The 16109-nt window shown below is 40.1% G+C and overlaps 1 protein-coding gene across 7 annotated transcripts in view; it reads right to left on the bottom strand.

Annotated features, from left to right (window-relative positions):
* Nucleotides 1-16109, bottom strand: part of OSMR (oncostatin M receptor) — a 33421-nt gene that overhangs the window by 4784 nt on the left and 12528 nt on the right. For 6 of the 7 annotated variants that reach the window (XM_087759901.1, XM_087759899.1, XM_087759903.1 and 3 more), the window contains 12 exons: nucleotides 14769-14928; nucleotides 13322-13603; nucleotides 12559-12688; nucleotides 11108-11265; nucleotides 8770-8906; nucleotides 7342-7501; nucleotides 6749-6825; nucleotides 6105-6321; nucleotides 5277-5459; nucleotides 3983-4084; nucleotides 3356-3532; nucleotides 1442-1606 (listed from right to left, as the gene is read on the bottom strand). In XM_087759901.1, coding sequence (XP_087616027.1) covers nucleotides 1442-1606; nucleotides 3356-3532; nucleotides 3983-4084; nucleotides 5277-5459; nucleotides 6105-6321; nucleotides 6749-6825; nucleotides 7342-7501; nucleotides 8770-8906; nucleotides 11108-11265; nucleotides 12559-12688; nucleotides 13322-13603; nucleotides 14769-14928 — 1948 coding nt within the window. The remainder of the gene's footprint in view (nucleotides 1-1441; nucleotides 1607-3355; nucleotides 3533-3982; nucleotides 4085-5276; nucleotides 5460-6104; nucleotides 6322-6748; nucleotides 6826-7341; nucleotides 7502-8769; nucleotides 8907-11107; nucleotides 11266-12558; nucleotides 12689-13321; nucleotides 13604-14768; nucleotides 14929-16109) is intronic. The other variant, XM_087759906.1, reaches the window with a different exon arrangement.

Below are 16109 nucleotides of genomic sequence, written 5' to 3'. Positions count from 1 at the left end.
CTGGGACAAAAATAACCTCAGGCCCACATGGGATACCTGCCACTAACTCAGCAGTAAAACTGTGTGGTCCATGGTTGCAAAATAGTTTGGCTGGAAGTTGTGGGATACAGCTCTAAGTCTTGAGACCTCAATTTCCTTCAACAAAACTGAATTGTTTCTAGGTTGCTTTTAATTTGCCCTCATGTTGGCATCTTAACTATAAGGGTAAATTTCCAAAACTTAAGTCAACGATAACCTCACTTAAATATTTGTTTCAGGTTTTCTCTCAGATCCCCAAATAAGACAGATTTTTCCTGTGAGACATTGACAGAACATCTGTACCTCCAGGATGGACGGACTATAGCAGGACAGACACTATGCAAGTGTTCATGGTCTCCTAGGGTTTATGCTGACACAAGTATTTCCTTCTAGTTGGAAGACACAGCCTTGGGCTATGTTTTTCACAAACAGTTGAGGCTGTAATAAGCAGGCCGAGGGGGAGTACTAGTTAGTGCTCGCTCTCCCTCTCTTGCCCCGTGCCAGTAGTTTGTGTGTCCCTACCACACACCACAGCAGGGAACGGACATGTGCTACATTCTCCTTTTATCTTTTCTGGGTTAATTAAGCCTGCATTTTGATTCCCTGCATGGCTGTACAAACATCTGTGCCTGCACAAGAGAAGGCTGGCAAATGGGAGCTGGAACATGGGTGTAAGAGGCAGAACTGCCTCTGTGAGGGTACCAGGAGGGTTTAGACACTGTTCTGCTAGTTAGCCTAAAACATGACCCAATGCTTCACCCTTTCCTGCCCCTCCCCCTTCACCTCCACCCCCAACAAATTTTTCAAAACCAGGCATCTCTGATTTGGATCATAAGTTTCACAACCATGACTGCGGAGTGGTGTTTTCAAGGGAACAGAACTACAGGCAAGTGATTTCCTGTTCTGCTTTGATGATCAAATCTGCCCAGTTAGCAAACTACAGCGCTCAAGCCAACAGCCCTTTCTTATTGACCTATGAAGGAGTTAATTTGGCAATGGATTTAATGACTGACGAAAATAAGAATCAACATTATAAGTTCAAGAGTCCATACAGAAATTACCCGTTTGCACACAGGTCTGTAGTTTTTCCCATATTAGAAAACTAGTTAAATGCAAATGCAATTCTTCATTGCATTCTAGCAAAAAACACTCACTAGTCATGCAAATATGTAGATATTAAGCTATTTCCCAGAAATACCTAAGACTTAAAATTATTTTCATTCTAAAATAAAAAAAGCATAGCTACTTAAAAGTATCAAAATGCTCTGTTGGTATGCACATTTCATTTCTCAGTTAGATCCCTTTTCTCAAGCGCACGTTACATTTAATTAAATGTTTTCCCTTGAGAAAGGAAGATTATTATAACCTTTTACAACATCCCATCCTTCTGCTAGAAGACAAATTTTCCACAGCCAATACTCACAGTTAAACGGTGTGTCTATGTATCTAAAGTTAACAATGGGAGTCTCTCCTCCACCTGTATATGCTTTAACCACTAGTTTGTATTTTGTGTTTGACAACAGGTGTTTCACGGTGTATCTCTTTTCTTCTGGGTTTTCAATTGTGTATTTACATAGCACTGAATCATCTAAAATGAAATAGATAAGATAGAATCACAGAATCAATCACAGAATCACAGAATGGTTTGGGTTGGAAGGGTCCTTAAAGGTCATCTGATTCCAACCCCCCTGCCATGGGCAGGGACACCTTCCACTAGGTCAGGTTGCTCAAAGCCCCATCCAGCCTGGCCTTGGACACTTCCAGGGATGGGGCATCCACAGCTTCTCTGGGAAACCTCTTCCAGTGTCTCACGATTCTCGAAGTAAAAAATTTCTTCCTTGTATCTAATCTAAATCTACCCTCTTTCAGTTTAAAGCCATTAACCCTTCTCTGATCACTGCAGGCCCTGGTAAAAGGTCTCTCTCCGTCTTTCTTATAAGTCTCCTTTAAGTATTGAAAGGTTGCAATAAGGTCTCCTGAAAATGTTACAAATCAGCTTAACTGAGATGGCTAGACCACTGAAATAACCGAACATTTGCAGCACACCGCCTTTGTCATTTGCACACTTTCTTCTGAGAAGGATGATACATTGTGACTCATTGCCACTGGGCTGAACTCGCATCCCTTCTAACTGGACTGCCCACAGCATTGCCCATCCTCTAGCAGACCACCTAAAAACTTGCTGTCAAAAGCTGCAACTGTTTATTTTAATTTCCTTTTACTAGAGCTTTTCAACAGAAGGATTTGGGTTTTGCCATTTCCTTTTTCACCAGAATCCCATAGCCCTTAACCTTAGGTCAAGTTCTTTGAAGATACTCAAAAGCAAGAAATCTCTGCCTGAAAAAAAAAAACCCTCTTTTGCCTGTCTATTGTGCAACTCCCAGACCCCAGGGAGAAAAGGGTTAGCTTATTCCTCCTGTTCCCATCACACCCCTTGTCTGCTAGCTCAGACAAACTGGGATGCAGGAAATCTTCGATTTAAACATTTTGAAGTCTAACTGGGATTACTTGCAGAATTATGGTACTTCTATGGTGAGTTTAGTTCTGACAGAAACTCCTACATAAGCCTCCTTCAGTTCAAACTAAGCTTTTCAGCCTGGTTCTAGTCTAATCAGCAGAAGGATCTGACACAGGACATGATCCAACTGGAAGAAGAGGCAAAGAAAAAAAAATATATCCTTCAACATGTTGGAAACATCTCAAAATTATAATGAAGCAAAGTGATCTGGAGCAGTTTTGAGTGTGGAGCAGAAAGATCAGATATAAAAGCTTAAATATGGCTTTGTGCCACCCCACAGCTCAGTTCTGCTGAAGGAACTCCACTGTAGAGCACAGCCACAAATACTTTCACTATAAAAGAATTTAAATGGGGAATTTACACAGTACTCCAATTCTGAAGGAAATAAATTGTATCCCATCTGTTTCTAAAATACCTCAAATCTTTGTAAAACTAACATGCTTCCCATGACTCTCATCCAAGTAGACCACAAACAGATGTTTTCGAAATTCATCCAGAACTCAGATCACAAGAGGCAGAAACCTGACTCCTCCTACAGTACTGCAGGAATCTCTTCTGGAGCTCACACTGAAGTTAAAAGGAGCTATGGGCAACAGGATGGGAGCTATAAATCTGTATAAAGCCAGAACCCACTTCCACCCATTAGCACCTCAAGCATTAGAGAGGAATCAAAAGCAGCAGGTGCTGAAATCTATATATTGCCTCATGAGCCAATTTGCCTGCCTAATGTGAACTTTGTATGAGGCTGCAATATCAGCAACAGCCACATCTTTCACCTGTATCAGCGACACAACCTCCTAAATCCCAGAGCTCAGTTACCTGGAAGAACATGTTTTTTGGATCCTTTCAAACTGCAGTCCTCTTGTATAGGTGACACATAAACATGGTAGCCTCTTATAAAACCAGACTGTGACTCATTTGTGAGATAAGAATCCCAAGATAGTGTTACTGCATTGAAAGTCAGTTCAACTTCCACAGTAGGGTCATGCAGAGGAGCTGGAAGAAAGGAAATTCAAGTTAGACTTGCCATTATTCTTCAAGAATGTTCATCTTTTCACTTGAAAAACATCTGAATTCCCATGTGGTGTTTCTGTTTATATCTTAGTTTTTGTGGAGCACTTTGGCTTTGTTCAGCTTTTAAATACAACTATCAACTTCACAGAGTCTTCACGCAGTCCACATTATACACAAAGCAGTGACTGCTAATCACAGCTTTCTTTAGCTGTTCTAATTAACATGGACTCTACCTGGTCACCACACTAGTCAGATATCCTCGATGTAGGGCTGTGTATGTTGCTGTACAACTTTTAAATGCTTCACTGGTGATATAGAAACAACATTGCAAATACTTTTTTAGCTAGTTGCAGGAGGAAGGCTGTGGCATTCTTCTGTTTGTGACAGATGAATTTAGCAAATACACAAACCCTAATTATCTTGCCAACTTACGTAGCTCCCTGAGATAACCAGTCTTCTTTTCCAGTAAGGAGGCTCTATTAGCAACAGATCCATAGATGCGGAAGTTGTATCTCACCCCTGGAACAAAAGCAGCTAGAAAACAGTGGAACTGATTACAAAAATAGGTTATGGTTTGTCTTTTGGTTTTGCTTTTACTTAACCGTCTTCTACAGAAGTCTAAAATCCATTAGAAATCTTCTTTGTGTGCTATTGTGCTATTAAAGCAACTGAAGGAGACACAGGGTAAACCAATTCTTAGTGTGCATAATGTGAATTGAACACATTTATTCTGTCTGAGAGAACTGGGGCGGTGGGGGTTAAAACATTCTTGTTGCCCTAGAGTATTCAAGATGAGTGCACGATAGACCCCAAATGCACCAAAGAGCAAGATAGTTTCATTTCCGTTCCTGGCACAGGCAAAGGTCATATTTTGGACTGTTTAATGTAGACACATACCCATGCATCAGGATTCCATGTTATCCTCAATGACATCCACTCCCATTCGGATTAACCAATTGCAACCCACTGAAGAACTGGACAACATTTTTTCCATGTGTTACCACACTCTCCTTCAGTAAGGACCCAGGCTCCCATGTGGTTGTATGAACTGAAGTGCATTTCCTTTATTGCATATCGAAATGCATTCAGTCAAATTTTGTTCAAACGTGTTTTATTCTGAAGTGAACTCTCAGCTCGAGAGACTCCAGGAAGGCTATATTCTTGCAGCTGTGGAAGTACATCAGAGCAACTTTCACACAGCCAGAAAGGATCTGGGTCTAATGGTCACCACTGGGATAAAAAACACACAACTGGTCCTAAGCAAGGATGGGTGCTGAGACACATTATTCGTGGCACACTGACAGCACTAAACCTCTCACTGCACAGTGGGTGTAAAATTGCCTGAGTCTAAACTTTTGATGCGTGTTACAGATAAGGCAGAGCTCCATTTTGCATCTCTCCTGCTAAAAGATTTTTAACTCCTTCATCAACCTCACCATCCTCCTTCAAGATGTTACTACAAGCTACTCATAGGAGTTCTTTTCTAAAATACTATGCTGACTTTTCTAAAAGACTATGCTGACTTCCAAGGCTTGATGGTGCTGGCACATTTGTGGTGTCTTAATTCATTTGCTAGGCAAAACATGATGCCACATGCCTTTGAAGAATTACACCTGCACTGCACAGACTTCAATATTCCACAGAATTTGTTTCCTAAATTCAGTTAATGCCCACAGCATGAAAGATGCTGCACAGACATCAGAAAGAAAAATTTTTCTGCTTTCACCTGAGTTGATCAGAGCACTGGAAGTGTTGGGTCCAAACCTCTTCCACTGCAAATCACAAGGCTGCAACATCGGAAAGTTACACCAATCGATAATGTAACTGTCATATATATGTCTGGGCTCCCAGGAAATAAAAATGCCATCATCTGTACCGTTAACCTGTTCTTCTTTAAGCTCTTCAGTGCCTAGGAATGAACAAAAGAGTCTTTCAATAATTTTCCTGCATGAGACCCCAGATTCATAAGTGAAGATCAATATAGTTTCTATGCTAAGCTGTTAAAACAATAACAAAATAGTTACATTCCTTCATTATCAGATATATGGGATCTTTCACTTGCTGAAAGCTGATCTCTTTGTATGCTGGAAGCTGACCTCTTTGTATGCTGGAAGCTGACAGCTCAAAAAACATCCAGTAATTATTACTATATATTAATAAAAAGAACTCAACTGAAAAAACCTGGAGTCATAAACAGAAAGTTACAAGAGCCTAATCACACACAAGAGCCCCCTGCAAGGCACGGGCTGCACCTTCACAGCACCTGCCACAGGTCTGAGGCACTAGTTTAAGGCAAAATGTGTTTTGCTCTGCAGAGACTCTCTTTGCAAAACAGACTTTCTGTTGTAAGGGATGGATCAAGGCACTTAAGCTTAATACACATACAGTTACCACCCTGGAGGCAAAAATACAGTAATAATTTCCAGATAGCAGCGATGTGAGTTAACAGGCCAGGTTAACTTGTTCCCCCAAAATGATAGATTATCATTTCACTTGAAATAGGTAGAAACAAAACTCATAATGGAAATCTAACTGAAAATACTCCTACTGTTACCTGTAGCTCTAGGGATGATCAATACTGAAGGAAGTGAATAATTAACATTGTTCTTTGCCATGATACTGATTATGTAGGAATGGTTATCAATGGAAATCCTTGTGCTATTGTAGACTGATGAAACGGAGATGCTTTCAGGCTCAGAGCCACCTTCTACTTTTTCCCAGGTTACTTCATACGAAATACTTCTTCCGTTTGCTCGAAAACTTGGTGCTTGCTGGGGAAAAAGTTATGGGGGCAGACACCAATGACTTAATAAATTTTGCCAAAAAAACCATGAGAGGAGCATTTAGAACTTTAAATAACTAAGTGGATGTATTATTTCTGTAAGAATAGATACACTTGTTTCCATGCATGCATACATATACTGGTTGAAATGGAAATGCAGAAATCTCAGTAATGGGATTTATCTTGTTATAATACTTAGAAAAACAGAAGTATATGTCTGAAATGCCACGACAGCACACCATCATACAGCTACATACGTTCTGAACTATGTTATATATAATATTTGTCTTAGATTCTTAAAAGACATTTTCATACTGAATTGCTATTAAGTGCACACAAACTTGTTGAAAGTTCATATCAGAATTTGCCAACCCCTTTATGAAGGTTTTGCTTCCGTTTCTGTACAAATGTCTCACCTTCCAGAACAAAGTCACATTCCGCCCCCCCAGAACTGGTGTAATTTCTCTCCAGATGTCCAGTTTCCCTGATGGAGCTGCAATAAATACAGCAAAACAAAGATGCTCTAGGTGCAGGAAGCATAAACCATTTAATTGCTTCATCCCACTTGAAGAAATTCCACCCCCAAAACCTCTTTTTCCTCATCACTCCCAAGTCTTGCCAAAACATTATCCTTTAACTTCTTTCTCCCTTCATTCTTTTTTCTGAATCACTTCCCTAGAAAACCTTTCTTTGCTTGCAATTCCCAGGTGCTTGTTCCCACCTCTGCACCATTCCTCCAGCCCTCACAGAACACTGTAACTCAGTCTGTCCCTCCTCCCAGTCATCTGGATTTCCCACTGCCTGCACTGGATGAAATGGCAGACACTGGCAGGTAAGATGAGAGTTGTTTAAGAAGCCACCTTCTTAAAGTTTGCTTAGTGTGCTTCTACTTTTATGCATGCAACAGGCCTCTGCTTTAGCTACACAGCAGAAGAGTAGCAACAAATAGCAAACAAGTGGCAAGCAAAGAACATCCTTCAAGCTTCCCTTCTCAATACACTGGACATACTTGCTTCCTTTGTTCTGATGGGTCGGGCTTCACTCCATTCACTCCACCTCCAGAAATGCTTAGCTGCCCCACAGTGTACTCTAGCTGTGTACTCAGTGTATGGCTGCAGTCCCCCCAGGGTGATGCTGGCGTAAGGGAGATGTGTGGCTGAACTATTATGCTGCAAGACAGAAAAACAGAACAGTCAGAGCTCAGTTCAGCTTCATTAGCAAGAGGTTTTTGTCTGAAAAAATAGTTCTTCTTCTAGATCCTACAACAGCCAGTTAAGCTTGACTTGGAAAAGATAATCATGGAACAACAGTCAAAAAAAAAAAAAAAGAAAAAAAAAAAAGATATGCACAAGATCAAAAGACTAGGAAATCCAAAAAGAGGTCTGTGAGCTTTCTGTGTGTAACTGTCTGAGTAGGAGCCACTCACAACCTGTCAGATGACTACTCTTCACATCAAGGAGGGAATTTACATAGATCTTATCCTCACAGAGTCTGGGTCTCTTACTCAGTTCATGTAAGTAGGATGCTGTTCCAGATCTATGCACAGCATCTAGAGCTACCTTTTCTTTCCTTTTTTTCCCCAACCTTTTCCCCCACTCGCTCCTAAGAGAAAGGGTGAGTTCTGGTAAGAGTCAAAAAGTGAGCATGCTTTTAAGCCTCTCCTCTAAACTGTCTCCTGCAATGGTCAACTGCTGCAGCCATTTGATCTAACAGCTCTTGAGCAACACTTACAACAGAATGCAGCTTGATCCTGATCTTCATAATGCCTTTTTAACATGCTAGAGGCAGGCTGCCTTCATAAGAAAAGGGCTACAGAGAAACCACAGCATGCATGCAAAGCATCAGTCAGCCTCACTGTATGTGAAAAAGGTGGAACAAGACAAGGAGTGTACTCAAATAATCATCAAGGATATGGCAGAGGAAGGGGAGAAAAACTGTTCTGGGGTTCCCTCACTAGAAACCAGACACACTACTATCAAGTACAGTCAATAGTACACAGAAAGCTCCTGAACTAATATAAAAAAGGCCTTCAGCACACCTCTCTACCATTTGTGTGTAAGATGAATAGTAAAAACATGACAAATCAAGATTAGCAATAGCTAACAGCAATTATAAAGCCCCTAAGTATTTTCATTTACTTCAACAGATCTCAGAACCCATCCGGCAGAGGACAGAGCCACATCTGCAGACAAGTCACACAGTACACTTCGGTCAGTAGTATAGGAAGTGTTGGGAGTACGAATTAGTGCCAGCCATAGCTGCCCACATGGACCACATCATCAATGTAGAGCTTGGGAGCAAACAAATGCAGAAAACACAGACACATCAACATGCTCACAAGATTTAGAGTGTATTCATATTGCTGGGGAACTATTTTTTAATCTCATGTCAAAAAGATATTCACTATGGTTTTGTGTATGAAATTCAGGTTTCATACCAGTTCTACTTTCCCATCAGGGTGGAGCACTTCAGTCTGACAAAAGAGTTCAATTCCTTTGTTTCGGTGTTTCCAATATAATGTGATTTCTGTATCTGTGCATTCTTCCCACAGCTGGAAAGGTGCAGCAGGATAAACTGCCAATGGAAAATCTGAGTTAGCTCTTGCAAAACATAAAACACATGCAAAAGTATTTTAAGGTATTTTAGCTGAGTAGTAAAAGCAAATAAGAAATACAGATTTTTCTGCCAGTCTAGGAGAATCATAGAATGGTTTGTGTTGGAAGGGACCTTAAAGATCATCTAGTTCCAACCCCCCTGCCATGGGCAGAGACACCTTCCACTAGACCAGGTTGCTCAAAGTCCCATCCAACCTGGCCTTTAAGCAGATATAAATCAGTAAAAAATAATTTCAGAATATAAATGTAAGTAAATGTTACACAAGATTTAAAAAAAAAAAAATGTTCTGACTTGGAAATATTTTAGAACATCATGAACAAAAGAAAGAGTCAAGAGCCTTTTATTGCTAATCGAGTAAAATTCTCTTATCCAGGGCCTGGCAGAGGCTCCTGATGTACCATGATGAGTAATGTTTGCCATATTCCTACACCCCAGAATCCAGCCTCGTCACCAGAAATTTTATTCACAGCTCTTACATTGACTCCTGCCAGTAGTTATGCCCTGGTAAACAGTGACAGCGCTACTTCTTCCAAAAGATTTCCGAGATCCTTTACTGCTATGTAGGCAGTATTCAGTGAGAGCAGAATATCTCAAACTGTCCCATATTATCAGTCCAATTGTAAGGAATAAGACATGGCAATGTGAGTGAGTGATATGTTTACAGCTTTGGCCATTATCCTAGAACTTCATGGACCAAGAATTACAATTTGAGGACTTCTAGACTCAAAGGGGCTTGTATTCGATACAGAAGGTCCAAGCTACCACCTGCAGAATTGGAAATTACGGACTTCAGCTTTCGTTTACTTGTTGACATCCTTTAAGTAAGGAAAATTCTATTGTAAATATGTCCAGGATCAGAGAAAACATAAAGGACTTTACAGTAATCACTATTTAAAAGGTTAACTCATCATAAATATTACATATAATTTCTTTAACTTGTAACAATCAACTAGAACTGGAAAAAGAAAATTGTAGTAAAATTTTAATGTACATAGCACATTGAATGTAACCTATTGTAGCCTGATTTCACATGAAAACTCAGTTTATAATATTGTGTTGTCTCACTACAACCTGTCAGTTTACTCCTCCACTTTCTTCCTGCTCTATTTCTTCCACACCCAAACAATCAAAGAATCAACTTTTTGAACTCTCATGCCTCTCTGAGACAAATTTAACAGAGACAGGCATTTAACATATGTTCCTACAAGTCATATGAAAAAGTGTGTCTAGCAAAACTGTAATCAGTGCCTCTGAGGAAGGAAGCACTGCCAGAACACAGCAGTTACACCAGCAGCCCCCCCATCCATCAGCCTGTCAGCTTCAGAACTAAGCAAAGCACATGTTGCCTCCTGCGTCTTCAAACAGGACACTGGGAACACTGAGGTGGATGTGGTGGAGCTAGGGGACACAAGGCAAACTGGAAATACTGCTGGAGACACAGGAAATACCCAGATGTTTTGAGGCAGGAGTAGGCAGGAACTTACAGGACCTGGTGCACACTGTGATAAAGGACACAACAGGGAAGAAGGAACCACAGCCATCAGTTACTGCTCACAGAGTAACCTGTTTTATTTCACTGATGATGAGCTATTCTTCCTCCCACACAGTAGCACGGCAGATGTTACTGTCCCATATTAGCACCAAGACCTCTTTCCTGGCAATAGCTGCTTACACCTGTATCACATCTCATTTGGAGAGGGGTTAGTGATTTTATTTACCCGCTTCTCAAAATATGCATCTCCATTTTATTGTGGAAAGGCAGTAACACCAGCAATCATATTTTGGAGAAAGGACTGAATTCCCAAGTAACCTACAGAGATATTTTTATTGAACTCTCCATTTTATATCATATCATGTTGCTTCCTATACTATGAACCAGCTTCAGCAAAGCAGCAGATTTTGAAGCATTAAAGGGTCATTTCAATAACCAAATCTGAGCTTTGGAGTGAAGCTGTTTTCTACCATTAACAGAACTTTGCAAAGCTGAAACTGAAGAGACAGCAGATAACTATAGCACAAGGACAGATAACTAATAAAAACTGTGAAGATAATAATCAAGGACTTCCACACTTTAAAATGGGGCACTCAAGTATTAAGATCAGGAGGAGGACAAGGCCTGCAACAAAAAACCCTCGACAAAGACATAGAAAAGACCTTACTTCTGTGAGTTACATCAAACACATCCGTGGCAGTTTTCTTTCCCAGTGGGTTTTCCACAGTCACTGTGATATTACAAGTCCTCTGCTGGCCTATATCCCAAGAACACGAGCACTGCTCAGAACAACTTACTGTGCATGGAACTGTTTTTTGGGAAAACCTATCAAAGAAAGGGGGGGGGCGAGGGGGAGAAAAAGAGAGAAAGGCATTTTTCCATAATGTACAATCGACATAGATGTTGAAATTTTTGATGCCCAACATCATACAGCATTATAAAAATAAGGCTGAGGGGGACTATAAGAAGCACCCAGTTCTGTCCCCTAGCCTGAAGTATGATGAATATAGGTGTTCTTACGATTAGAAGAAAGTTTTCTTCAAAGCCTAAGTTTACTTTATCCTTTTAAGAGACAGCTAAATTGCTATCCTTTTAAGATACAGCTAAGTTTACTTTATCCTTTTAAGACACAGCTAAATTGCTTTTAGCAATTTCCTCATGGAAATTCTAAACTAGAGACTTATTTGCCAAGAATTAAACCATTCACATGTCTACCACTATGCTTTTAAATGAAGCAGTAATTTCAAGTGCATCTTCTAACCTTCCATTTCTAAATCGCCATCACGATATCTTAATGGAAGTGAATGATGCAGAAACCATGAAGGTATATGCAATGATGACCTGCCTTCTGCTGAGATCTTTTGATGAAAGTTTGTTATGATGATGAGGAACCTCCTGTTTTATGAGTTCCCCTTTCTCTGCAGGCCCTGCTGTAAAGCCCCTCTCCTCTCCATTTAGATGCCTCTGTAGCAAGCAGCCAATGGCCCAGTCTGATATGCCACAGCTGTGTAACCTTGACTCAGACTGCTAAGAAAGAGCCCTGAGAAAGTCTGCAGAGAGATTTAAAAAAAAAAAAAAAAAAAGCTGAAAGTATAGACAGAAGTAGGATTTTTGATATAGTATTGGCAGTAGTTCAAGGACTCAAGAAGGAAGGAAGGCTAATCAGGCTAACTGAGGAATCACCAGTTTGAGTCAGTATTAGTGTCAATGGATTGTGAACACACTGATACTCAGCCTACCAGCTGATTAAATCCTAGTTATCTGTTGCATGTGTTACCCAATAATTACATTATACTTTTAAGTTATCTATATCCTGATTGCAGGGTGTCTTCATGCCTACTGAAAGATAATGCAAACAAATTAACCCAAAAGAATGGTTAGAACAAGCTTTATTATGCAGAACCTGGTCTGATGCACCTGCAACTTTGTTATAGGTAGTCTAATTCAGAGCAGTTCCGCACTGCTCCAACTTTGTTAACTAAGCTGATTAGTGAGCTGGAAAAAGGCAGACAGCTAATTGCAACAAGGATAAAAAACATTTCCAGAGATTTTAAAGGAAAGAACGTGACTGTTCTGTACAGCACAGGTCAGAGCTAATATAACAATGAGGAGACTTACTCTTCAGACAAGGTGTATTTTGGTGAATGACGTCCATAAAGATAGGTGTCTCCTCCTTGGCTCCAAGTGCATGTTACTGTTCTCATGTCTTGAGTTTGGCAGGAAAAGTCATTAGGTGTATCAGGTGGTTCTTGTCAGAGAGAATAACCAGAAAAATACCAATGGCATGGCAGTCAAGGCAAAAGTCATCAACCTTTTTACTATATTAGCAAATTAGAAATAATGGCTATGTACAAAGTCCGATTTACTACAGATGTTATTATTTCAATTATACTTATTCAATGACCACTCTGCAGAGAAAATCAGGATAACACCATAAATTAACTGCAATCCAAACACTTCTGTATGTTATTATTTTCTGCTGTATTCATACATTCATTAACTTAATCTGTATTGTCTTCTATCTGTAAAAATTGCTACTAGCCTTCAAAAGGGGGACTGGACTGAGTTTCTACCACATGCACACAGGCAACGAAGCTGAACTGGGTAGGTATATTTAAAAATTTAAAAAATATTTAAAAATCAGTCACCTGTCCTAGAATCAATTAATGAGATTAATCTGAACACATTTAATGCTATTCTTTAATGCTTTCTATGCAAGCGTACAGATCTGAAGTCAGACATTAAACAGAGTGCAGCTGGACATGACAGGACAATGACAACTTACAGCAAGCTTTTTTTTTTTTTCTTCCCCCCATTCCCCACAGCCATTCTTGACTTAATAACAACACAAAAATAGAACTGTTATAAGGCATTCACTTACTACCCACGAAGAAAACTGCTTGATCATAGCATTGCTCTTCATTGCAAGACTCTTTACAGTAGACAGTGATGTGAGGCACTTTTTGACGTGCCACATTTTTCACAGTGAGAAGTCCAACTTGACTGTTTGTGCGATTGAAAACGTGAACAGCTGGGCTTAGAAAGAATTCCTTAATGATTTGATCTTTCCTTCCAATGCAACAAAGAGTGATGTCAGAGCCTTCCTCTACAATTTTTTCATTTGGAAAGATTTGTGGTCCACTGTTATTTGAAGTGTCCAGGCCTGGAAATTAATACATAATAAACCATTTCAAAATCTGCTCATGGCAGCAGCCTTCAACCAGAACACACGACTGAGCATTTACACAAGAATCTGTTAATGTTACATTATCCATTCATGGACTTTTATTTAATAATCTTTCCCAGACAGAGATCATACCTATATTTCTCTTAAACCCATAAACATGTAATGTAGACCAACAAACTACCTAAGAGACTAAATCCATTTCACTGCCTTTCACTTAGGGGAAACAAAGAGTGTGCATTCAAGAACTGCCTTTACAGATGAACACTACCTCCTCCACATACAAACAGGTTGATGCTTACAGCCAAAATGCCTGCCCTTGAAGATTATGAGCAGGGGCCTAGAAAAACGTCATGTTCCGAAGCTCATGCAGAGCTCAGCAAAGAGGAGTCACATTGAATGAATCAGATCAGTAAGGGAATACTCAACTTTGAGGGAGACTCCTATGGCTTTCCGTGTTGGACTACTTGACGGATGCAAAAAATTAGTGGGATTTAAGTGACTCACAGGCTTTTGCACAGGTTGGAGATAAAAATCTACTCTTAAGAATCTGATCCAAATATCTGATGAAGTCTAGACTCACTACTTTCAGAGAGCATTAATTACATTATTGGTTTACTCCCTGTTTATTCTCGTATAATTCACAGAAGTTCATTCCAAATGACATAAGGAGCTGACTTGCTCTTCTCTCTCTGCTTCTTTAACACTAATGAAAGCTATGAACCCCAGACAAAAGCAACACACGCATCAGATGATGTAGCCATAGCTATATGCTTCCTCTCCCCCAGTCTGGGCCAGGGCTGCATCTGACCAGGTGACAGACTACGCCAGAGCCTATCCAGGATCCCACACCACTCTATGTACTGCGTTGGTTTAATATGTGAGCAAGAAAAGTTCTAAAACTTTTGGTCTACTACCTTAGGAGGATAGTCTGCAAATTAAAACAATGGCTGAAGCATTCCTATTATTGCCAGCAAATAAAAAGAGTTGGTTAGTGCTAAGAAATGAAAGAGTTCAAAATGGATTCTTGATTTGGTGCCATCTCTCCTGAACTGGACTTCACCATTACGGTCACTGGTGAATTACAATCTAGGTTTGTGCTGGAAAAAATAAAACCAATATTGCAAAATCTTGTTTTGCTTACCCAGGACAGTCTCCCACAGACTCCACTGACTCCAGATTTTTGATGCTTCTGCTTTGCTCCTGATTCTCACTGAGTGTGACATACACTCTAAAGGTAAGTCTGAATCCCATACCCAATGAAGAGGCTTTCCTGATTTATCAAGTGTGACGTTATGAAACTCCTATAAACAAAGGCCAGTAAGGCAAAGTATTGAAACACAGCAATGTGCGGACACCTTGGAAGTACAATCAAAAACAGTGAGAGAGAGAGAGAAAGCTCAAAGGAGGAAAATGCTTTTGAAAAATGTATCCCTGAAATCCCACTTGCTACATGTGAGCTCACACTAAGTAACTAAGTAAGCTAAGCAACGGCTTACAAATCTGTACCAGCAATGGTGAAGTGACTGATGTGCTGGCAAGACTACTTGATTCTGACAACATAGTTGTGAGTCAGGACCTGCTTCTCATGAAATGGATTCGCTCTCAGAGGCTGTCTGTGCATTATTTGTGCCTGCTATTACATGAGTAATAGCATGCACAGATGCTGCTGCTTGCAAGTGCACCTTGTCTAATGCTCTGGATTACATATCCCTGACTCTGAATTACAGCAGGAAGCTGCACTGGCCAGTAAGGATTTATGCACATGATACCTCATTGTAGTTCTGAGGCACAGCATCTGAAGACAGTAGTACCATTAATGACAGACAGAGTAGGAAAATATCTGCTGATTTCCCCAAAATGCTTGACTGCTGTAATATGCACAAGCAAGAAACAAGAAAAAATACATCCAAAACTGTTAGAGCTCCATGAAGGCAACAAAAGAAGGACAGCCTAAAATGTAAAACGGAGTTCAAAAATCATGAGAGCTAAATGCTCTGTAATTTGGCAAACATTTTTATATTGAATTATATAAATGCAGACAAACAGCAAAAAATACAAAATATTCTGCTGCTGTCTGAGAGAAGATATCCTACAAATTTCTCTCAGCATGTACCTCCCAGCAACTCAAACTAAGCAGGGCACTATGTAATCAGAGCCAGACAGATGAAAATGTACCCCAAATGTGAATCTCCCTTGGCATGAGAGCCTATAAGAAGCAGGAAAAAATGGCTCAAAAAAAAATCTATTAATCATGTGTAATTATGAATAAATTTTAGAACAGAACACATATTTCAGTACTTCTTCATATTCAACTTCTGGTACTTCAGTACCAGTTTCTCAGCATATAGATCCGTGCTGCTCGTATGAGCTGTACCAGAGCCCTGGCTGACACTGACAACTAGAGAACTGCTCTCCATTACTGCCTTCCGTCAGCAACACCTGCACTTCCATAATACCACCACTCTGAGGAAAACTCTGCAAT

This window comes from Nipponia nippon, unplaced genomic scaffold (assembly GCF_047370975.1).
Source record: "Nipponia nippon isolate SJK-2023a ecotype South Korea unplaced genomic scaffold, ASM4737097v1 scaffold_20, whole genome shotgun sequence".
Lineage (NCBI taxonomy): Eukaryota > Metazoa > Chordata > Aves > Pelecaniformes > Threskiornithidae > Nipponia > Nipponia nippon.
This window is presented reverse-complemented; position numbering and strand designations above follow the sequence as displayed.